At 43.5% G+C, this 25108-nt stretch overlaps 1 protein-coding gene across 1 annotated transcript in view; it reads left to right on the top strand.

Annotated features, from left to right (window-relative positions):
* Positions 1-25108, top strand: part of LOC119735298 — a 148264-nt gene that overhangs the window by 74849 nt on the left and 48307 nt on the right. Inside the window, exons 76-101 of the mRNA XM_038208997.1 lie at positions 436-600; positions 1514-1666; positions 2187-2366; positions 4131-4352; positions 5031-5378; positions 6447-6734; positions 6988-7123; positions 8433-8589; positions 9400-9703; positions 9966-10182; positions 10881-11059; positions 11447-11977; positions 12655-12792; positions 13731-13886; positions 14783-14998; positions 15432-15617; positions 15943-16320; positions 16941-17260; positions 18131-18479; positions 18914-19072; positions 19848-20076; positions 20858-21051; positions 21955-22149; positions 22516-22617; positions 23517-23717; positions 24403-24660. Coding sequence (XP_038064925.1) covers positions 436-600; positions 1514-1666; positions 2187-2366; positions 4131-4352; positions 5031-5378; positions 6447-6734; positions 6988-7123; positions 8433-8589; positions 9400-9703; positions 9966-10182; positions 10881-11059; positions 11447-11977; positions 12655-12792; positions 13731-13886; positions 14783-14998; positions 15432-15617; positions 15943-16320; positions 16941-17260; positions 18131-18479; positions 18914-19072; positions 19848-20076; positions 20858-21051; positions 21955-22149; positions 22516-22617; positions 23517-23717; positions 24403-24660 — 5961 coding nt within the window. The remainder of the gene's footprint in view (positions 1-435; positions 601-1513; positions 1667-2186; positions 2367-4130; positions 4353-5030; positions 5379-6446; positions 6735-6987; positions 7124-8432; positions 8590-9399; positions 9704-9965; positions 10183-10880; positions 11060-11446; positions 11978-12654; positions 12793-13730; positions 13887-14782; positions 14999-15431; positions 15618-15942; positions 16321-16940; positions 17261-18130; positions 18480-18913; positions 19073-19847; positions 20077-20857; positions 21052-21954; positions 22150-22515; positions 22618-23516; positions 23718-24402; positions 24661-25108) is intronic.

The raw sequence follows: 25108 nt of genomic DNA, 5'->3' as shown, positions 1-25108 counted from the left end.
CTTGAGGTACCAAATTGCTTGGTGAAGTTGATGCCATCAATAAAGATCAGTGATATTATATACATTGTTGATGATGCAAAGCAACGCCTAGGGACTTAGGGTTTGAACAGTAATCATGCAAATAAAATCTGTTCCAAACTAAAATAGCTCATCAGGCTAGCATTTATCTCTGGTTTCAGTAGCATGAAACGACTGAGAATGTTTCTACTCCCCCTGGATGGGATGCTAGTCCATCGCAGGTTACTCCCCAGCTAATGCCGGTACCCATTTATACCCCTGGGTGGAGGGAGGTAAAAATTGGAGTGAAGTGGCTTGCCCAAGGACACAACATATAACCAGCAGCAGGATTTGAATCCTGGACACTCTGATCATGAGTCACAAACCCTAATGTCTAGGCCACACTAGTTCTCATCCATTGTTCCTGTCCATCCACAGGAGGCCAGAATGAGTCTGCCTGCGTGCCTTGCACGGCAGGGTCTTACTGTGCTGGGGAAGGCAACAGTCAACCCACAGCCCTGTGTTACCCTGGCTGGTACTGCTACGCTGGCTCCTATGAAGCAGAGCCTTCTGATTCGAGCCTCGGAGGCGAATGCCAAGCAGGTAAGGAGAATAAAGAATAACTGAAGTGATCTTTGGACACTACAAAACCTCTGGGTCACAGTCCATCACCAGTCCGTCACAAGTCAATCTGAAGTCAGTCACATGTCCATCACAAGTCAATCACAAGTTCATAACAAGTCAATCATGAGTCAGTCACAAGTGAATCACAAGTCAAGCACAAGTCCATTGCAAGTCAGTCATATGTCAATCACAAGTCAATCACAAGTTAATCACGAGTCGGTCACAAGTCCATAGCATGTCAATCTCATGTGAATCGCAAGTCAATCACATGTCAATCACCAGTCGGCCGCAACTCAATCACAAGTCAAATGCGAGTCATTCAAATATCTTGACACGTCGATCATACGTCGGTGAAGGGCAAAACCTAATTTGATTTATATCACCCCGACGCAAATTCCATCTTATAATAGTTTATGCGGTACCCGCTGCTATGTACATCAGATTTAAACCGGCCAACTGATCCCGTTAGCTCGATGGTCGAGTGGTAAGACATCTGCACTAGAAAGCAGGAGGTCGTGGGTTCGAGTCCCACCTGAGTGATTTTTTCCAACTTTCACTCGGGAGGTAACACACTGAGTATACAGTGTTTAAAAAACGTCGGTGAAGGGCAAAACCTAATTTGACGTCGATCATAGTTGCACTATTTTGTATTCTGAGTGCACAAACCAGTTGCGTCTTCGCGTGAGCGTCAGGCATCATCGGCAATGCATTCAAATGTCCCTGCCAGTGGTTTGTGCACAGAGACCATATTGTCAAACAGTTGCAACTGAACCAATTCCAAGTACAATTAAATGAATAATCCCATGATTGTATAAAACAGTCCTTTTACTTTCAACTCCTTCGTTTATTAGTGTAGACTTCATAAACGTATTTGGCTTCAAACTCTCTGCAGGTAACTACTGCCCTGAAGGCTCCTCCTCACAGACCACCTGTGATCTGGGTATGTACTGTGACACCAACGGCTTGGACATGCCCAGGGGCGAGTGCGCCGCTGGGTACTACTGCACTCACGGTTCCACTACGAATAAGCCAACAGGGACTGGAGGTAAGTAGATAGGAAGAAGACTTAACTCTGAGATTCTCTTAGCTGGATTCCCACAGTCAGGAAAAAATCCTGGAAAATCTGGAATTCAGCACTATCATGAAAAGTCACGGAAAAGTCACGGACATTTGTTATTTTGCAAGGAGTCATGGAAAGTTGAAATTCCAGGAAAAAATCAGGAAAAGTTATAGAATCCTATACAATCTATGCGTGGCGATGCGTAATGTTTGGCTGTGGCAGTCTTGCAGTTTGCATTCCAGTTTTATTGTACACTTCCTCTTTATGCATGCATGCTCTATACTTGTTGCAAGTTCGATGCACCATTTTGATACTTTGTTGCGTTCAGTGGTCTTGTAACAAAGCAGGTATAATAAGGCCAATGTCGGACTGGGTGACAATCTAACACAGACCGATGGGGTAGATCCTGAGGAAAGTACCACTGCACCAACCTGACTTCCCTAATACCTCCCTCTGAGCATGTGAAGTTTTCAGCAACTTATCCCTCGATGTGGTTTCCATGCAGGTAATGAGTGCAGCACCGGCCATTACTGCATCGCTGGAAGCAGCTCTGAAGAGGATTGTCCCCCGGGCACCTACCTGCCTTCCCGGAGGGCTAAGAACATCACTTACTGCCTGGAATGCATAGGGGGACAGTACTGCGGGGCCAGCGGACTGGCCTATCCTGACGGAAACTGTACACGAGGTGGGTCGATGATAGAGCAAGTTTTAATGAAACAATCAATTAACCCTCCTAGTCTGCTGCACTTCAAAACCCTTCAAGTTTTGCAAAACCACTTTTGCCCGTAGAGTTAGCACCCACACTTCAAATTCCCTTTTGGTAATCTTTAGTCCCTACACAGTTCTTCTGTGTGGTTATAAGCTCAGGGCAAGCAGGCAGATTCGGTCATGTTTCACTGCTCAATTGAGTCATTACACGTACTTCAGTGACAATTTCAAGACATAAGGCTTGGTGTATGCTAAAAAAATAAGAAATGTCTAGGTTTTCCCGGCTATTTTAACACTTGTATCACACGAATTCCCTATATGGATACTCTAATTTCGTCCCCGATCATCACCAAGCTCACTTCTTAATTTGAATTTCAGAAAGTCACCACTAGATTTCATTTAAGGTTCAGTATAATTCAAATTGTTCGCATTCCGATTCGTCCAAAATCTTTAAAATTCGTCTCTTGAAGCCATCGGCGTTGAATTGACAAAGCAAATCTGTTTTTTGTCATTCGTTTTAATGTTCTTGTCATTACATTTCATCTCTGGTGACTTAAAACGTTACGATTAAAAATGTGCCCAATCTTTGGACTTGTTTGCGCATTAATTAAATTTTAATTTTTAACAAATATTTCCTTATAGGCCCAAATGAAAGTATAGCTGTAAGTTTTGAGTTTTCTTTGACAATTAACATTAAAATCAGAAATTGAACTTTCACAATATGCTCTTTGCTTAGCATATGGAAATTAAGCATTAAGGTCAAACTCCTTCGTAATGTTGCTCTTTTATATATGTATATGAATAAAACAACAGAAATAAGGTATGTCTATCAAAGAAAAACATTAAGAAGGTCTTTTAACTTAATGCTTAGTGTCCATGACATTTAAGTGCATATTGTGAAATGTCAATTTTTGACTTGAATGTTAATTGTGAAACACAGAAATAAAAATTCATACCTAACAGCTAACTCCTTTTATTTATACATATAAGGAAATATATGTTGATTTGTCATTGTTTTAATTCGCATAATTCTTCAAATAAGTCTAAATATTGAGCGCATCGTATACGATTTAAGTCACCAGGGACGAATGTAATGACAACAACATGAAAACCATTGACAAAAAACGAATTTGCTTTTTCAATTCAACGCCGATTGCTTCACGAGACGAATTTCAAAGATTTTGGACGAATCGGAATGCTAACAATTTGAATTATACTGAACCTTAAATGAAATCTAGTGGTGGCTTTCTGAAATTCAAATTGAGAAGTGAGCTTGGCGATGTTCGGGGAAAACCTATATTAAATGCACATAGAATCATTTGCATTTATCCCAAAGTAACCTACCAAATTATTATCAAAAATCTTCCTTGGGTTAAATATTGTACTGTTACCAAAGACCCCTTGAAATTATGCCATCTGGAGTGCTGTCATTTAAAAGAAATCAAGAAATGTACACATGTACGCAACTTCTAACAATCAGTTAATTTTAATATTGATTTTTGGAATAAAAATTGCTGTTGACGAAATCGTGATTCGTTATCGAAAGATTGCGCTTTGTTTTCTACTGTTTTCTCGAAAAAGTGTAATATCCACTGAACTGGAACTTCAACAGGCTAGGTTTTGAACATTCTTCTTTGGATTTTGAATGGTGTTATTGTTGAAAACCAAAAAAAGACATGCCAAGTGAATGATCCTATGTGTGCCTTTGAAAGAATAATGTTCCCTGTTTCAAACCCACCAGGATTCTACTGCCCCGGCAGTCAGATTGTGCCCGAGCCCCTAGACTACCCCTGTCCACCGGGCTACTACTGTGAGGAAGGCGTAGATGACAAAGTGCCCTGCCCAGCCGGGACGTACCAGGATGAGCCCGAACAGTGGACATGCAAGACTTGCCCAGAAGGGTTCTACTGTGATGACACAAATGGAACCATAGTGAACTACACGGCCTACATATGCCCTGAAGGTATGTAGGAAACAAAACAAACTTAGCTCAACCTGTAAGAAAAATATGTGTGTTGTCTTGTGGAAAAGTATGTGTGATTTGTGTGCGCATTATGTGTATGCTTCTCTATTTCCAAGTGAAAAATGAAGTTGAAAACAGCTTCAACTGGTCGACCTGGTGTCACCTGGTACAAGTTCAACTGGAGACTGGTTTTGAACTGATTTTGAACTGGTTTTGAACTTGTTTTGAACCCATTAAACCAGTTCAAATCTAGTCACCAGTTTCCAGTTGAACTGGTTTAAGTGGAATGTTTACTTGGGATTAACTGCATGTTCACTTCATTGTCAACTTGGCTCTGAGTTGAAATATCATGTTCTCAGACAAGCAAGTTGCCCTTCTATCTACTGATTTCCTTGTTTTTAGCTTCCCATTTGTGATGGAAACATTTTAAAAGGCCGTGTTATGCTCTCATGCAGCTAGCAATTTCTCCTTTTTGTGACTTCCTAGTTGCATGTTTGTTTTATGGCAAGTGTTTTACATTTGCTTTTGTCATAGTATAAAACAATACTAAGCTTTAGTTTTTCTTTCTCCACATTCTGAGCGGGATACTTCAGCCCGTACCCCTTAGTTTATCCCAGTTTGACAAAACTGTACTTTGAGGACATATTACGGCATTTTTTCTCTACCTTTTTAAAACAGGTCACTACTGCCCCAATGGAACCCGCGCTGCCACCGAATACACCTGCCCCATCGGCACCTTCAACAATGCCACAGGCTTGGCCAGCTCAGACCAGTGCGCCCCATGCCTCGGCGGCTACTACTGTGGCCAGCCTGGACTGACCTACCCCTACACCCCTTGCTCGGCGGGCTACTTCTGCCGGATCGGGGCAGAGAAGGCCGCGCCAGACCAAGGGGCTGATGCCGCGGTGTGCACGGCGGGGTACTACTGCCCCGAGGGCACAACGGAACCCATGGCGTGCCCGAGAGGGACGTTCAGTAACGAGGAAGGGCTGATGAATGTGACAGAGTGTGAACCATGCCTGGCAGGTAGGCTTAAAAAAATTAATTAATTAAAAGAAATAAAACAACCCTCCCCCACCAAACAAAAAACCCTCAAATAACCCCAAAAATACAAACTACGACCAAAAAAAACCCACCCCAAAACCAGAAATGTAAACATTTGAATCAAGTTAATCAAAGTCATATCTCCAGTAAGGTCACAGGTAACAGGAGATGAGTTTCCAAATAGTGTGCATTAATTGTCGACTGCAGAAATAAAAGGAAGAAACTAAAATAAAACCCAAAGTACAAACTACGGAAAAAAAAGAAAACCAAAACCCCCCAGAAATCTAAAAATTTGAATCAAGAAAATCTCAAGTAATAGTGTGCATTAATTGTCGACTGCAGAAATAAAAGGCTGCTCCAAATTGCTTATCAACAGGTTTGAAATGAAAAAAAAATGAACTCCGTGAAGGAACAGTACATGGCGGTTTGTGACACTTTCAAGAGCCCCAGTGGGAGAGATACATCGCGTGCATGTACTGGTTCCTGCGCCCATGGCGTGAAGTACGCACAACTAATTTTCTTCTCTGAATGTACACAAATGTGAAGCGTATTGGTGTGAGCGTCAGGTGTCATCAGCAATGCGTTTGAATGCCCCTGCCAATGGTCTTCCTTTGTAACCGTTGAGAGGGCGCTTGTGCAGGGAGCCCGTATAAATTGTAAGAGTCACAGGGCCTAGCGTTACGGTGCTGATGGGATTGATTCGACAGTGAATCGAAAGGAGAAGCTTAGTCCAGACATTCCACAGCAATGGCGCATCATGGTCTGGAGCATTGATTTGGTAATTCTGCATGTTGTGGGTTTGAATCCCGCCTTGGGTTTGAGCATTCCTTGGTCTTAGAAGTTTCTGAGGACATAATTCCAGTTAGTGACATCCTGGGAATATAAAATGGTTTGGGAGAAAGCTCAACGTGTGCATATATTTTCACCATGCAGAGATTTTTTCAGTGAAGTAAATTGTTATTAGGACTTTGTGACATTTTGAAAAAGCGCAATATGAGCCCCACATTATATTCACACACACATTTTTTTTCTTTGACATTCACCAAACAGGCCAATACTGTGATGAAGATGCCCTCCTCGCCCCGGCTGGCTACTGTCTGCCGGGCTTCTACTGTGAGCGCAGCTCGGACGACCGTCAGCAATACGTCTGCCCTGCCGGCCGATACTGCGGCAACGGCACGTCGATACCCGAGAAGTGCCCCAGCGGAACCTACTCCAACGACACCGGGCTGAGTGAGGTGTCAGAGTGCCAGAACTGCACGGCTGGATGGTACTGCCAGCAGGTTGGACTTACTTCAGTGGAAGGACTGTGCATGGAAGGCTACTACTGCCCCGAAGGTAAGCAAGATTTCAAAAACAAAAACCATGTGTGTGAGCGGAAGCCTCGTGACTCAAATCCAAATAGTTCTCTTTTTTTCAGTTTTTTTTTTTTTCGAATAGCTTGTTTGTTGACTTGAGACTGGACATGCTGGATGGCTTTTAAGGACTTGTGATAAGGACTTGTGATCCATTACATGTACCTTCAAGGCAGCACTAATTATTTTGAAACGTTAATGCTGGAATTTCTACAATTGTGTTTATATTTGTTTAGGTTCTAACAGGCCCAACCCCATCGAGTGTCCCATAGGACTGCACTGCCCTGAGGGCTCCCCAGATCCCAAGGCCTGCCCTGCTGGTTACTACACGGATAGAACCACGCAGTATGAATGCAAGATCTGCCCCAGAGGGTAAGCTTCATCTGTTTGTTTGTCCCCCTGTTGTTGTGTAAAATATTCCTTTTGTCATCCTAAATTGCTGATTAACCCTAACTCCGTAGGCATTTTTGCTAGGATACAACCTCAATCCTGCAAAATCCTCCAACTGCCTCTGTGTAAAAATTACATACAGCCTCAAGCCTCCAAAATCATCCGTTATTTCTTGAATGTGGTCTTTGGAGGAGTGACACTGCCTCAATCCTGCAAAATCCTCCAGCAATCACTGTCAATATTTTGAGGCAGAACCAGGGACCTCCTGGAGCAGTGCGGAGGATTTCAAGTATAATCCAGGCCTAAATGTATGCGTGGCTGAGCATAAACAACACAAGGTCTGGCCTAAGACCTTGACTCACAGCATCCGCCAAAATCAGTGACACGTTTTTGGATTCATCAGTGAATAAACACAATGTAGTTCAGTAACTGTTGAGGGGATACTTGTGCAGACAGTCCATGTGCTAGTGTCTGCTCTAACCATTTGGTACTGCATCACAGTCTTCAGTATGAAGAAGCAGCACATCCAGGCACATTTTATCATTACTCTCAAGGACAAGGCTATGTGTTCCCCTTTGTACCTATAATACAGGGTGGATTAAAAAAAAATGAAACCGAGATATTATTGCTAATTGGAACAGAAGTAGGACACTTGTGAGTCAAATTGAGATATCCTCTCTTAAGGTCGAATGTCCCTTTTTTTAAATGACACCCTGATCATGTTATTACTTTCACAGTTGACTGAGCAGTGACCAATTTTGTGAAAGGGTCTATTTAGAAACTTGCGCCACTTTTCAATTGTGGTTTTTGTGGTGTCATTTGTCACAGAGTGAAAGGCTATGGTTGCCAATCAAGGCAGGTGGGAAAAAAGTGATTTCACGATGAAAAGTGGTGCAAGCCTCTAAATGGACCGTTGCATACAATTGGTCACTGTTCTTTCAACCGTGAATGTAAGGACATGATCAGGGTGTCATTTTAAAGAGGAGATTCAACCCTAACAGAGGATATCTCCCTTTGATTCACATGTGCCCTACTTCTGTTCCAATTAGCAATAATATCTCGGTTTCGTTTTTTTTTATCCACCCTGTATAACACTCTCCCATTGAGTAAGCATACAGATTTGAGTTTGAGGACCGTTTCCAACAAAAGATGAACTCCCGAGGACAACAAGGAATCTGTTGTTTCCTATCTGTGTGTCTGTCCTTGTTGAACTGTTCCTTTATATATTTACTTTTTTTCCCTTCCCAATCATAAATTTTGAGTTCAAATTTCTTATATTATCTTATGACAGCTTCTACTGCCTGCCAGAGAATGAGACAATCGGGAACCCAGACCTGCAGCCAGGCATCGCGGACTGCCCTGCTGGTTACTTCTGCACCAATGGCACCGGTCTGGACTGGAGTGCCTGCCCGGCTGGTACATACAGCAACCAGACCAACTTGTACAAGGTAACACAGTACAAATTAGTCTGAACTCTTGGTCTTCTTAATATCCTGTGGTATTTGCCCATTCCTTCCTTTGTTGATCTTTTGTGAAGGATATATGTTTTCGGAAAGAGAGATAGGTAGAGGGTTTGGGGTCAAAATGTTGAAATTAAAGAGAAATACAAATGCAAAAAGATAAAATATAAATAAATTTATAAATAAATGAATTGAATCTTCGTTCAAAGAATGGAAAAAAAAATTTGTAGTTGGTTTGGCAGTTAACTGTCAATGTTCAATGTTATTGCATTCATCTAAAAAATCAGCTTCAAAAGTTGGATGCCATTTTCTACAGATACAGCATTTTATGCCATCCTGCTCTAGGATCATTTGCATTCATCAGAAAAGCAACCTACCAAAATATTATCAAAAACCTTACTTGGATTAAGATCATACTGGTACCAAACACCCTGTGAAATTATTCTGTCTGGCTTACTATAATAATTGGGTTTTGAGTGGTGTTGTAATTGGAAACGAACGAAATGATCCTTCATGTATATGCCTTAGAAAAAAAATTTAACAAAAAATTTAACAAAATAATAAACACATTTGTAAGCTCAATGGGATGTGGGATCGAGTATTGCTGAACCAGTTGGGACAGGCTATTTTTCACTGACTGACTAAGCCATTGAGCCAAGGAAACATGTCCTGAATGAAAACTTTCAAATGCAGCTCAACTAATCTTGTTGCTCATAGTGAAGTATAAGTCATGCAACGCTGGAGAAACTTAAAGCAGATTTCACACCTCACAAACCGATTTCACCTTGCGACTAACAGGTGCAGCAGTGCACAGACTGCCCGGGCGGCTACAACTGTCCCGACAACGCGGCCACTTCCTACAGCCACCTCTGCGACGAGGGTTACTGGTGCGACTCGGGTGTGGACCGCGCCAACCCAAACAACCCCTCGGAGAACGAGACCTACCCGGCGACCTGCCCGATCCTTGGGGGTCACACAGGGGTCGGTGGGGTGTGCCCGAGGGGCTACCGGTGCCCCATGGGGACCGTGCTGCCGATTGGCTGTGAGGCTGGAGAATACCAGGACCAGGAGGGACAAGGGAGTTGCAAAGTGTGCCCCGAAGGTAAGCAGGAATTCACTTTCTTTTGCCAATTTATTTACAAGCTTTGCTAAGCTCGCAAGATTTGGTTAACTCCCTAGGCTGGCAATATTTAAATATTTGCTTGCAGTGACTTGAGTCGAGTCGAGTTAGTTACCCGTTGGGACTCGAGTCTTTACATAATGGCATGAGACAATTTCCTTTAAAATCGTGTTTTCCCTTAAAAATCGTTCAATAACAAAAACCAAATCTTTCTTTTCAAAATTCTTTCAAATTTTTTTCCCAGGCTTCTTCTGCCTGGCCAATTCCACCGACTACGTTGACAACATCTGCCCGACCGGCCACTACTGTCCCAATGGCACCACCATGTCCAATGAGTTCCCCTGCCCACCAGGGACGTTCAATGACAAACCCCAACAGATTGATGACGGGGCCTGCGTAGCATGTACGGCCGGATCCTACTGCATGGGTACAGGCAATGACGCACCCACATCCAACTGCAGGTAGGCCTACAGAATCTGCAATATGAAAGATATGAATCTTTTATGAACACGTTCTAAAAAGATTGGAAATGGAAATATATTATACATATATTTCAATTTCAAATCTTTTGAACACAACATGAGTAGGAACAAGCATGCTCTTCATATTTCTTATGCAAACCAAACATTTGATCGAAAAGTTGAAAATGATCCTTTAATAGGCTGCATACTGGCATTGACTGAGTGTTACATGACATGTCATCTGATAAGAACAAAATAATTCTGTGATATGGCTTTCATTGAGTAAGTTGTTTAAAAGTCATTTAATAATTCTGATAGAAAGTTTGAATTAATGACAGTTCTTCATTAAAAACAGAATATGTTCACTTGTCCAGCAAAAGTGAACATGTATAACACACAGAGTGAATTTTGTCTGTTGTTAAATGTTTTAGAAATTTACACTAACAGATAATAATTTACACATTGTGTGTTTTGTCTGTTGTAAAGTTTGAGTAATGTACCACTTACAAACTTACAGTTTGCTTTGGATGCATAGTTGGAACGATCTTTAATATGGAACAACTGGAAAGCACAACCAATGGGCTGGGCTTCAGTGGGTGCATTGCAACATTGACCAATGAAAGAGTGTATTGGCTCATAAATAAGTATTGGCTCATAAATATGCATGAGATGTAATAATGTCTCTCTTCTTCCCACAGTGATGGATGGTATTGCATCCAAGGCGCCTCTAGTTCAACCCCAACAGACCCATCCATCGGGGGTCGGTGTGACCCAGGGGAGTACTGCCCAGGGGGCATTGAGAACCCCATCCCCTGTGACCCTGGGTACTACTGTGAGAGGGCGGGGCTATCCGCGCCTCATCTGGAATGCTCACAGGGTAAGTGAGAACAAGTCTGTCACGTGCCGTCAAGCTGGTGTTTATCCCCCGTATCATTGGCGTGACAGGACTGAGAATATTTCTATTCCCCCTGGATGGAATGCAAGTCTATTTCTGGTTACTCCCCAGCTAATGCCGGTACTCATTTGTACTCCAGGGTGGAGAGAGGCAAGTGGGGGTAGAGTGGCTTGCCCAAGGACACAACATGCGGCCAGCAGCAAGATTGGAACCCCTGACCCTCTGATCATGAGTCATGAACCCTAGCCATTAGGCCACACTCCCCCTTAACACAGAGTGAGAAGAGAATATAGAAAGAAAGAAATGTTAAATTATTATTTTCCTAACAATGCAAATAATATTTACTCTTGATTGATTATCTTAATTTAGGTTACTACTGCACCCTGAGGGCCTCCATCAGCAACCCCACCGACAACGTCACAGGCAACGTCTGCCCCCAGGGCCACTACTGCCCCGTGGGTTCCTGGGAGCCCACGCCCTGCCTGATCGGTTACTACCTCGACGCCACGGAGCAAAGCGCCAACACCAGCTGCAAGATCTGCACCAAGGGGATGTACTGCCATCGGGAGGGTCTCCCCACCCCAACGGCTACCTGCCAGAGAGGCTTCTACTGCCCTGAGGGTCAGGTCACAGCCACCCCTGCTGACTACACCTGTCCCCAGGGTTACTTCTGCGGGGAGGGGTATGGCGATCCTGAACCCTGCCCGTCTGGAACCTACCAGGACACATTGGGACGGTGGGATTGCAAGACCTGCCCGGCGGGGCATTACTGTAACGCCACCATTGGGCCTGTGGTGTGGTACGGTTCCTACGTCTGCCCAAGTGGTTATTACTGCCCGAATGGGACGACATACGCGGAGGAGTTCGCCTGCCCTTACGGCACATTCAACAATCTGACAGGTAGGATATACCGTTTATCTCACTCAAACATTTCTGTAAGCCTCTTGGTTGTATCCTGAAATACTTAAGTGTAATATCTGTTATCTATCTTTGTTAGTATTAAATTGTCTATCTGTCCTTGCGATGGATCACCTTTTACAAGCTATGCCATTTGGAGAGTGTTGTAGTCAAGTCCATCACAAGTCCAGTCACAATGAAATCACAAGTCCAGTCATTAGTAACTGTGGATGAACATTAACAAAGACATGATTTTTATCACAATTTATTTGAGTAGCTTGTGACTTGACTTGGGACTGGATGACTTGTGGTGAACTTGCGAGGACTTGTGAAAGCCTCGACTTGTATATTTGATTTTTACCATAAAAGAGGAAATAAATGTTCCAAATTGAAATAAACATGTGATAACACAGCTTAGATTTGCATTTAATCAAGGCAGTGATTCACCTGCCTTTTTTCAGATTTGACACACCAATCAAACACCTCAGATAAATATTTGAAATTGATTTAATTGAATGTTTATCAAAGAATGGACCAAAGTGTCGGTGAAAGATTTATTCCATTTGGCCAGAGATGGAGCATAATGGTGATCCAGAGCAGCCAACCTCCGGTTTCAAGAAGTTACTAGATAGATAGATTGATCAATAAATCATGTGAAATTGGGCCATTTCTTTCCTTAGGATTAATGAGTGAACCTGACTGCACACCGTGCCTGCCAGGGATGGCTTGCGATGAGCCAGGCCTGGTCTATCCCAACAGGCCCTGCGAGGCTGGGTACTACTGCAGAAAGGGTGCCAACATCACCACGCCCACCGATGGTATGAATATGCATGCTCATGAATAATTCATCCTGAACAATGACAATATTATGCCATCCTTCCAATGAACATGTGGCCTCCAGTTCTATACTCAAGGCACTTTCTTACTATAGCCCCTGCTAATCAACAAGGACTAATTGTAAGCCTTTAATCTGATGTTTATTTTTAGAAATGGTTAGGTTGTGGTTGTGGTGCATAACAGGCTTTTGAAAAATCAACAATGCCACTTTTCCCCAAATGTTTTTGGGGACTATTGCAAGCTTTTGTCCCATTGTTGCTGCCTGTAATAGTATACAAAAAACCCCGAATGTTTATGAGTGCAATGGCCAGAATAGTTTGATGAGTAGACCGAATGGTATCATATTTCCGTTGCATGAATGTGAAAATTCATTATTTGTTTTATACAATGCCCTCTACTTCTTCTTTTGCCGTGTGGCCAGGCCGCGGGTTTGGACAAATAATTCAATGACACGTGATCAACCACCCACCAATCAGATAACGGGGGAATTTATTCAAAAGTTCCATCAAATCAAATCCTCAAAGAAATTTGTACCATTTTAATGAAAAATCTTGTCCAGGAATTTTGTAGCATGAAGTGTCTTAACTTGTTCATCATGATTTTTTAAAAATTTGTCAAGTCATTTATTAAAACAGGCATGCAGCGTTTCCTCAGATCAGCTTATTTTCTCGTTTCTCACTTCACAGTTATGCCATTAAAAATATTGAAAAACAATGTGTAGAGTCTCGTAAAGCTTAGAATGTCCGCTTTTGTTTTGTTACGTCCCAGTTACATGTCTGTAATATTCATTAATTCATAAAGGGTATTTGTCAATGAATATTCTGCTGGTTATTGAGGGTACTAATGAACCACACAAACTCATGAATTATTCATCATTCATTATCATTATTCATAAGTTATTCATTCATTCATTCACCAGGCCCCCTGAACGATGAATGCCCTGCTGGTTATTACTGCATGGAGGGTACCGTGGAACCAGACGCCTGCCCAGAGGGGATGTTCAGCCCGGCCACCAAGCTGAAGATGGTAGAGGAATGCCTCAATTGCACGGCTGGCTACTTCTGCAATTCCACTGGTATGAAACCACACACATGTTTTTATCAAACTCAGGTTTTGTTATCCACTTTGGCTTCACCTCTGGCATTAGAAACCAAACAGATATTTTCTACTTTAGCCTCTATCAGAGGACTGGACGTTCCTGCATCTAATTTCTCGAATCAGTGCGTGGCTTACGTCATGCGTAGGTTTAACGCAACAAAGTTGTCACACAGTTGAGCAATAAACTTGCTATCGATTCCACAAAATTTGGTGTAGCTGTGCAACAGTTTACAGTAAATAATTCAAACATCCTGGACAATGGTAATAACAGCTTTTTGGATGTCTGTTTGTGTAGCATTTCTGTTCGATGATGAAACAGTCGTTGAATCACCTTCCTCTGCTATTTGAAAATCAGTTTGTTTGACTTTCTTTTGAATTGTGCAGCAGCTCCCAAAAGTTTCATGGATAAAAAAGATAATCCTTCGAAACAAAAGCTGTATCAATCCTGATAAGTTGGACACTAATGGGCCCACAACAATCACGATAAGTCAGTAAATTGTTCCATTTTGAGTCGCTATGCTATAACTTAGAATGCCATGGTCCGTAGAATGCCATGGTCCAGTGGTTATGGTGTTTGACTCATGTACCATGGTGTGTAGGTTCGAACCCTGCCAGGAACATGGTGTTTGTGCCCTTGGGCAAAACACTTAACTACAATTGCCTCTCTCCACCCAGGAGTATGAATGGGTACACGTGAGGATAGAGGACCAAAATGTTCGCTGATAAAATTTGGCTACCGCGTGGTCTCGTGATGGCCCGATGAACAGGGGGAATAAGTATAAAGTATTTTGAAGTTTGCTGCAGTCATCTTGGGATTTTGAAACTGTGCATTGAAATTGTGAACTGATATTACTCCTCTTTTTCGGACCGCAGCTCAAACTGAAGTCAGCGGACCCTGCTTGCCCCGCTTTTACTGCAACGAGTCCTCGACCCGCCCGGACCAGACCATTTGTCCAGAGGGGTACTACTGTGAGGGGACCACATTCAACCCTGACCCATGCCCCAGTGGAACATTCTCCAATGTAACCGGTCTGGCCGTAGCGTCCGAATGCTTAGATTGCACGGCTGGCTTCTACTGTGAAGGAACTGGTAAATTTGTCCAAACAAATAATGACCTGAAATATACAATTTTCGATGTTTTAGGTCTGGATTTACCAGCGTTGAGAAAGATGTTGCAAAATATTTTACACATCAGACCCTGTTTCAATGTATCATTTGTTGTTGAGTTAAAACATATACCAAGCCTTTGTCAGAAATACTTTCGCATTTAATGGAGTCAAAATACAGAATGATTTTGGTTTGATGTTACTAGAACAATAACAACTTTCCATTTCTCTCTGAAAAGAAATTCGGAAAACCTTTCCATTTCTGTCAAATATCTTATAGTACTTCTGTGCACTTATAGAGGTCATGAAAGTTACTAAAGATACATGTACGTTTCACATATTGTGTGCAAAACACAAATACCACAAAAAAATAAACCAACCAAAATAACAAATCCATATTTCTACCCTCTTTGCAGCCAATATGGAGGTGACGGGTCCCTGTGACCCTGGCTACTATTGCCCCCCTAGGTCCGACGCACCCACCCAGGTGATATGCCCAGAGGGGAAACACTGCCCTCAACAGAGCGCTGAGCCCCAGGACTGCCCAGCTGGTACCTATGTGGACTACGAGGGCGCTGCTGAGTGCTCCATCTGCCCAGAAGGTAAGTACGAATGCTTGGTTTCTTCTCTAGCATCAGCGCCAGACTTCAGATTCATGATTTAAATTCCTTGAATTGACAGATGCCGGTACAATTAGTGGTCAGTTTTCTACTGTGGACAATGGTAGAGACACTAAATTTTGTCACTCATGGGCAAAGGTTGCTGCGCTTTTATTGGGTTTTAATGTGGTAGGATTCTTAACAAACTTTGGCTGGAGACAAAGACACAGCTGAAGATGAGGCCAGAGTTTCATAAATGCCTGTGTAATTGTAAGCCATGGCCAAATAATTCAGAGATTGCCTTATGTTACGACTATCTCTTCCCCAGGATATTACTGCATCCCTGAATTGGTCGTGGAGGGCGATGGCTCAACAAGCTACCACCGCTGCCCACGGGGATTCTACTGTCCCAACGGCACTGGGCATGACCACCAGCCCTGCCCGGCTGGCACCTACGGCCAATCAGATGGCCTAGCCGCGGCTGTGGAGTGCACACCCTGCGATGCCGGCATGTACTGCCAAAACGTGAACCTGACGGCGCCTTCGGCAGAGTGCGATGCGGGCTTCTACTGCGTGTCTGGGGTAGACAAGCCCGATCCTGTCATGTTGGGTGGAGACCAGTGCCCGACGGGTACCGTGCATCCGATCATCGGTGACGTGTGCCCGAAAGGCCACTTCTGTGAACAGGGGTCTGAATACCCTACTGGTAAGGGACAACCACTTACTTTTTTGGTTATTATTCTATTTTTTGTTTTTTTTTCAATGAGTGAAAAGAGGCTTTGATTAGGAATATAGTTGTTTTTAATTCAGCTTTCAATGCTTCTTGTACTGTGCATTGAAACCAAACCTAGTGAAAAAAATGTCGTTTGCATTTATGTCTTGGGATTCAAACATATTTAAACTCTGGAATCTTTGCAGTAATTCCACAGTAAATAACTTCTCTCTTTAGGGTTAACACTAAATGTTCACACTATCCAAAATGTCCATGTTCCACCTGGGTCTAATACGGAGAGAACCCCTTTCACACTAGCAAGAATCCAGCTCGGCTTGTACCATGTTGGCACTCTACATGGGTAAAATTCAGCTCTGGTCAGGACCAAGGTTGAGAGGCATTTCCCTGGTAAAAAAATCCCAAATCACCAGCTGACTCATGTACAGACTGATGTAAGTTTGAACTTTATGCCTTGCCTTCCTGTTTACTTTAGGACTGGTTCTTCTCAAGGTGGACCCGTGTTGATTTCAACCAGGCTAGGCGAGGCAATAGTGTAAAATCCTCTAGCCTGTCTTCAGATCAGAAAAAGAATTCAAGCTTTTCCTTCTCCCCAGGTTGCGAGGCCGGCACCTACCAAGACCAAGTCCAGCAGTCCTCCTGCCTGCCCTGCCCAGAGAGCTACTACTGCTACCTCAACACCACCGACTACACCCCCAACGACTGTCCCACGGGCTACTACTGCCCTCTCAACACCCCGGACCCGTACGCCTACCCCTGCCTGCCAGGAACCTTCAACAATCTGACCCTGCAGAAGGGCCCCGAGGCCTGTGTGGCTTGCACCGGGGGATGGTTCTGCGAGGGGTACGGGAACAGCTACCCGACGGCGCAGTGCAGCCCTGGCTTCTACTGTTCGGGAGGTGCCAACGAAACTATGGTAAGTTGGAGGATCCATACTGATCCAACGTAACAAAAGGAGTTACTTGTGACGTGTGATCAGGAAGAATTGTCATAAGTTAAAGGGTCCGTCTCAGTTCATATCTGGGTCGAGTTCCGGACAAGGTGCGGGTAGAATCATTCACTTTGTCTGGAAGAAGCTCTGCATTTGTCAATGCCGTGTTCAGAGGAAATTGTCATCAACAACTGCTTGAGTCTCCAATACTGGTACCTTCATTGCAGCAAAGATTGTGGGAAGTTGTTCAGAACCCGGCAACTTATATCTGATGCAATGTCCACAAGTTGTCTGGAAAAATCATTCCCGGATATTAATTGAGGCGAGGCTTAATGCTGACGTGCAACAGTAGATCAAACTGAATCATAGGCTGAATGAAATTAAATGAAAAAAGTGTTCAATTCATGTGAGAAACTAACAGTAAATATGACCGTGAAGATTTATTTGGGGGGGAGGGGTTAATCCTTTCTTTTACTTTAAACAAATCACCCAATATTCAAGGTAGAGTACAAAATTATGGACTATAGAAGGATTAATGACTCTAAAAGGTCTAGCCCATTAGCACCTTTACTACATTGTATTACACTGTATTCCCTCAGAATTCCATAAAACTCTACAGTTCTCGGGCAGTTTGGGGCTGAACAGGGAGTAACAGGAAGGTCAGTTTGGGTACTACTGAAAGACAAATTTTGTGGCATTTGGTCGCATATTTTATTTGAAAATCTAATCTTATTTCAGTATTTTAGAGCTGTTAATTACGATTTGTAAAAACAGAAAGGAAAGCTATCATATGCTTTCATGAATATGTGCAGGGACTAATGGGTTAAAAATTCTGATTTTTTTTTTTATTTTCAGCCAATTATGAATGGTGGCGAGTGCCAACCAGGCGACTACTGCCCTGGCGGCTCAGCCCAGCCCCAGCCCTGCGACCCGGGCTGGCACTGCAACACCACGGGCCTGTCCACACCCTCGGGCCAGTGCAGCCCTGGCTTCTACTGCCCCGAGGGCTCCTCCAGTCCCGAGGAGCGGGAGTGTCCGGTTGGCCGGTACTGCCATTTGGAGACCAGCGTCCCCGTACCCTGCTCCAATGGCACTTATAACCCGGCCACGGGGCAGGATGGTCCGGAGGATTGCCTGCCTTGCCAGGCTGGGTTCTACTGTAACGAGATCGGTGCTTCAACCACGAGCGGCGTATGCTCGGCTGGTAGGTTCTATCACTTCAAGTAATTCAATTTTTGAATACTTAAATTTCATGAAATTTCATGGAATATTTCTGTGGATATTAGTAGACATGGGGTTTAAGACAAACTATAACAACTGTAGTTTGCAATTTGTGCAACTTCCACTTCTTGCAAGAAATGATTTAATAAAAATTCAGGAAATGAAAACAAAAGAATAAATCATATGAATGAACAAGTTGGCCTTCACCATTTCTTTTCTTCAGCTACAATATTCATTTCCCAATATCCAATAATAACAATTCATTTAAATCGCTGAACCGAATATGGCCACAACTGAAATACTTTGTTACAGCCGTCAGTCTCACATATATTTAAACTTCCATAGGCGCATGTGTGTGAAATTGCCAGCCTTAACCAAGATGATTACGAACAAAGCTTTCTTTTTTCTTCTGGATAGGCTACTACTGCCCCCCTGGTCAGAACACCCCTACCCCGGCAGACTACCTGTGCACGGCGGGTCACTTCTGCAAGGACAACTTCACCAACCCTGAACGGTGTAACAACGGCACGTATCAAGATGAAGAAGGGAAGTCTGACTGCCTGCTGTGTGAAGAAGGTAATAAGATTGGCTCTTTGTCTGTGTATTTCTTTCTTTGTTTAGTATCGGAATCTGTGGTGTTGGGCGTCGTAAGTTTCATAAAGAAACGTGACTGGATTGACTACTAGCGCTCTAACGGCATGATTTTTAATTACCAAAATTTTGTTTCATGTGTCGTTTTGAATTGAGAGTGAAACCTAACGATGTCTGAACCGGACGCCATTTAGACACCACTCAGTGTTTAAATGGGGGTGCTTAAAAGTGGTCACAAGACTCCGCACTCCGTGCCGCTTGCATGCAGTACATACTGCTTGAGAACCGCTGATGTTATCTCTATATAAGGTGATGTTGATCACACTGCACGTTCAACGTACAGTGTTCCATGTGCAGCATAAAAATGGCCTCAATATTATTATTTTTATTATTATTATTAATCATTTCTGGTAATGAAACCAAGGATTCCTCAAAAGCGCCCTAGGCACTGTAGCTCGCAAGCCTGAAGAAACCTGTGGAGAGAAGACAATGAGAAGAAGTTACAGTTTTAGAGGTGGGAGGAAAAGCCCAGAAGAATATGGAGTGAAATGGTAGAAGAAACCATGGGAGTTTGTCAATTTTTTTGCTTTTGTTTATGGTTTTTGATCTGTTAAGGGCCTGGCAAACAATGAAAACCCTTGCCTTTGGCTTGGGTCATTTTCAGTGGCCAGGCCCCTAACTGGTTTTAAACCATATGTATAATGTCCATCACATTATTATTCCCTTGTTAAATGAGACATTCATGTCCTTTACACTAAAGGTTACTTCTGCGATAACACTGAGGCTGCTGTGGTCCACCTCAATGCCTCGGACTGCCCGACCGGCTACTACTGCCCGCCAGGCACCCAGCGGGCCAATGAATACCCATGCCCCGCGGGTACCTTCAGTAACCTGACCAACGCCATCAACGAGAGTTGGTGCGAGCCCTGCCTAGCTGGCTTCTACTGTCTGGCGGGATCCAGCGCATCAGAGTTGCCGTGCTATGCAGGGTAAGAGAAGGATACAAGCGGCAACAAGTAACCCAGATTTGCAGCCAACGCCTCACAAATATTTAAGTCTCAAGTCAACTTACAAACTATTCTAATGAACATTTGTAGAGGAATTTGTTTGTTGTTAATCATCCCTTGTGATTTGGCCTGTGATTGACTTGTGAGGGATTGACTGCAGCTCTGATTTTAAAACATCTCATTTTTAGAAAGTTTAGAACTAGTCAGGCTGAAAAATTCATCGAAAGTGTTGTTTTGTAAATTTCATTTAGCTGTGTAACTCATTAGTCCGTGTATTGCGAAAAACTGCCCATTGCGTTACTCCCAGTACCACCCCAAACCACCTGCCTGTTACTCCCAGTACTGCCCCAAACCACCCTGCCTGTTACTTCCAGTACTGCCCCAAACCACCCTGCCTGTTACTCCCTGTACTGCCCAAAACCACCCTGCCTGTTACTCCCTGTACCACTCCAAACCACCCTGCCTTTTACTCCCTGTACCACAGTACCGCCCCAAACCACCCTGCCTGTTACTCCCTGTACTGCCCCAAACCACCCTGCCTGTTACTCCCTGTACCGCCCAAAACCACCCTGCCTGTTACTCCCTGTACCACCCAAAACCACCCTGCCTGTTACATTCCAATATCACCCCAAACCACCTGCATGTTACTCCCTATATTTTCAAACTGCCCTGCCTGTTACTCCCTGTACTGTCCCGAACACTTTTCCACCCATGCACCCAAGTATTATAAAATTGAGGTGTACTTCTTTTTTTTTGATTTCAGATACTACTGTGAAGGGGGAGACGCAGTTCCCAACCCCAATAAATGTCCTGAGGGTAGCTACTGTGTGGATGGTAGCTACCAGCCTACCCCATGCCCGGCAGGGACCATATCATCTGGGTTAGGCAACAAGAACGTTACAGACTGCGCACCCTGCGAAATCGGGCACTACTGCAACGTCAACAGCTCTCAAAATGGTAAGAGTTTTTTACCGTACAAACCATCAGGTACACACATGTCATACAGATTAGTTTGTATTTTGCTCAGCAAGAATAGGTCTGTCCTGTATAGGTCTGCTGGTGATGTACTTGCATATGAGGAGATTTGTCACTTTGTGGCAAGCCCGCCTGCTTACGTGATACACTGTGTATCACGTTAATGGTGCACCCGACGAATCTGAGTGAATGTAATTGATGTGACTGGTGGAATTGCATGTTACAGGATGCATTTTCCATTTTCAATACAAATACAGTTTGTAGTTTTAATGATTTTGTTTTTGAGAAATTAAGTTATGATTGATATGAAGAAAAAGGCAGTGAAATGGAATGAACAAATTGGCTGACCAATGTTGCTAATGAAAATGGTTGTACATGTATGTTGCAAAATGTTTTTCATTAAAAAAAAACCCAAATTGTTGACGTGATCTGGTTTCTAGTGAAGTTGACTGGACGAAACTTCAAAATCAAGATAAATTCAAAAGAGAGAGACTTCAATTCCCTTTGGCGTTTTCTGCCTTATCTCAAAATGTTTCATATTGACAAAGAAATAGAAAAAAAAATTACAGGAAGGTAACTTTGCGGAGATACCATGTGAAAGTAGTCTCATTTGTGAGTTTGGGATGAAGAACCGGTTTGCACTCAACATTTTGACAGCATACTCTGTCCGTTGTCAGAAGACACTGCTGACAACAGTCTCCTGAAGATGGACAGTAAGAGTATGCTGTCAGAAATGTTGAGTCCAAACTGGTTTTTCTTAGAACGTCAAAAGCTAACAAAAGAGATTGATTTTACATGGTGCCACCGCAAACTTACCTTGCTGTTATCCTCACCATGCAAACTTTCCATTCGTATCAAAATTTGACAATTTTTCTTTTGACCCAGGTTTGACGCCTCCATGCGACCCAGGCTACATCTGCACCGGGGGCTCGGACATCCCTGACCCCTCAGACGGCATCAGGGGTTACATCTGCCCCGTGGGTCACTACTGCGAGTCAGGAGCCCCCAGCGAGATACCTTGCAACAAGGGCACATACGCCCCACATATCGGTCTAGGGGCGTGCCTGCCATGCCCAGAAAGTAGGTTCCTTTGTCCCAGATTGTGTGCGTTCCGCGTCCATTTGTATAATTTATCATGTAATTGGACAATATTTCACAAGCTGCGTTGACACGATTCTACCGCAATAGGTCAATTCAAATTCAGCAACAAACTTGTTCAAAGAAGAGTTTATTCAGTCATTTTTCAGTGACAAACCACTACGCAGAATCCATTTCACAAGGAAGAAGGAAACGGATTTCGTGTTACAATCAATTTATGTGTACTGAAATGGAACAACCTCTCAAACACAGTGCCATTTTAGGGAAAGATCAGAAGAGACCCATCCTGGGTGTAAGCAAATTCTTTTACAAATATATTTTTATATGTAACTTCTTCTTTTTTCCTAGGATCTACGTGTCCTGAGAAAGGAATGAACACTACGTTGCCGTGCCCAGTAGGCTACTACTGTCCAGAAGGAACGGACGATAACGGACTGTCTTGTCAACCAGGTAAGGGCCCGCCTCAGTTCATATCCGGGGCTGGTTCCGGACAAGTTGCGGACATTGTATTTGGTATAGGTTGCAGGAGTGTGAATTACTTTCATGCAGTCTTCCTGCAATGAAGTTATCAGTATTTATGAGTCAAGTAGTTGCTGCTGGAAATTTCACTGGAACATGTCCGGGACAAATGCAGAGCTTCTTCTGGACTTTTGACAAAGTGTATGATTCTACCAACTTCTTGTCTGGATTTCGTCCAGGATATGAATTGAGACGGGCCTTAGGCATCCAGTCACCAACAAGGTATCTTAGAACAAGGTGTCCAGCCACTCTGGAAATCAGGGAAAATTTGATTATGAGTTTCCATTCTTTCCAGTCAGGGAAGACTCCAGGAATATGGGAAACACACCAAAAACTCGGGAAAACTCAAGGAAGATTACAGTGATCCAAAAGGGGAAATTTCGTCACTTTGGTGCATGTGCATTTGATTGATACATTTTGCAGAAAATGGAAATGAATTGAAATCATTCTATGCACAGGCTACCACTCAGTTGCAATATTGTTGAGGAATGGATGGCTGTAATGGGAGAAGGGAGGCCCTCGCTTGTCAACAAGTTGCCTGTGTATTATCAGTATCTTAGTTGCTTTGCTGCAACCACCTCTTGACTTAACAGCAACCTCGTGAAAAAATTTCTCATGGAACTTTCAAAAATTTCTCAGGGAAATGTCGGGGAAAACTCACAGAATATTTGTTTTTAATAAAAAGCTTGGAACCCTGTTCAAGAGATAAACACGCAGTTCAGCAGTTTGAAAGTTGACATCACGTTACCACAACATCCATTCTGTCATTAATATGAAGTATTCATGGTCAAAACTTTGAAAGTTTGTTCTGTTGGTTCGAACCCCACCAGGTACCTTCAGTGACCAGCTCTCGCTCAAAGAGGAAGCGGAGTGCCAGCAATGCCTGCTGGGAATGTTCTGCGAGACGCCTGCTCTGTCCTGGCCCACGGGCGACTGCGACGCGGGATTCCTGTGCCTGTCCGGTGCAGCCACGTCCAGCCCCGATGACGGCACCAACGCGCCCTGCATAGTCGGTCACTACTGCGAGAATGGTCAGTACAAGTTTCTTGTGTTTATTCACTGTCATTACAGAGATTGCAATTATGATCTGACATTACCGAGCATTTTCCATTTTTGTCTGTACATATTGGAAATTCTCAGTCAAATTTTCCCCTGTAAATGTAAATTTTGTAAAAATGCAAATTTTCCCCTGTATTTCAGCACATCTGACATCTCAAAGTTGATTGCGCTAGATTAATTTTTTTCCCGACAGTTTTTGTATTAAGTTCACTATCTGCCTATAGCAGCCAAAGTATTTTACCGTTAGCATATGGAGGTCAACTTGTGAGTGTGTTCAGACATTCAAACCGTGGATGAAAACTGACGGAGAACAAAAGAGAACAATGTCGTCCGCGATTCCCAGCATTCGTCCGCTATTAAGATCGTGTACAAAACATTTGGGAGTCTTTCTAAAAAGTTTGAGTACAAACAAAAAGGGACAATAGGATGTCCATGGTTGGAGGTTGATACACGATGGGATGTGTGCGTGTGTGCACGCCTGGGCAATTGCAATGAATATATTTTTCTGACGGCCAAAATTTGACAGAGTTTTGAAAATCTGTCAAGTTGGAGGATTAAAATCATGGAGCTTAAGCCTAAAGCCAAAGCTAAAACACAGCCCAGATTTCAGAAATCCCTTTCATTTCACCCACTACCGCTTTCTGTGTGCCCTTCCAGGCACCCACTCGGCCAGCCCCTGTCCTCCCGGAACCATGAACCCTGACGAGGGTGGCAGATCCGTTGACGACTGCGTCCCGTGCGAGGCGGGTCATTTCTGCCAGGGCACGGGCCTGTCGGCGCCCACGGGCATCTGCTCAGAGCGCTACTACTGCCCGAGTGATGCTGTGATTGACTCACCGGAACCAGCTGGCTACGAGTGCCCGGCCGGGTCATTCTGCCTGAATGAGACGGCGACGCCGGTGGCCTGCGACCCAGGTAAGAATCCGATCAGTGGTGTAGTCAGTTCAAGTCCATAAGTCCTTGCAAGTGCCTTGTGACCCAGGTAAGAATCCTACCAGAGTTGTATGCGGTAACTTCTCGTTCCCTGGTGCAGAGTAACTTCTCCTTCCTTGTGCTTGTGTCCTTGGGCAAGACACTGCACTACAATTGCCTCTCTCCACCCAGGTGTATAAATGGGCTCCAGCTGGCTTCATTTCTTACTTTCCTTTGCTTTTCCTTTTTACCGTGTAAAAGAAACATGCAACAAAATATAAGGAACTAAATGTTTGCAGGGATGTGAAATCTCAGCTTTAAAGCTGATTTCAGCTTTTTTGTTTTTGATTTCAGCTTTTTTCCCTCACTTGCTGTGTACAAAAGTATAGGAGATTTCCAAGTCCAGCTTTTTTACACCTTTTTCAGCTGTTTTCAGCTATTTTTATCAGTA

Source organism: Patiria miniata, unplaced genomic scaffold (assembly GCF_015706575.1).
Source record: "Patiria miniata isolate m_02_andy unplaced genomic scaffold, ASM1570657v1 HiC_scaffold_29, whole genome shotgun sequence".
Classification (NCBI taxonomy): Eukaryota; Metazoa; Echinodermata; class Asteroidea; order Valvatida; family Asterinidae; genus Patiria; species Patiria miniata.
This window is presented reverse-complemented; position numbering and strand designations above follow the sequence as displayed.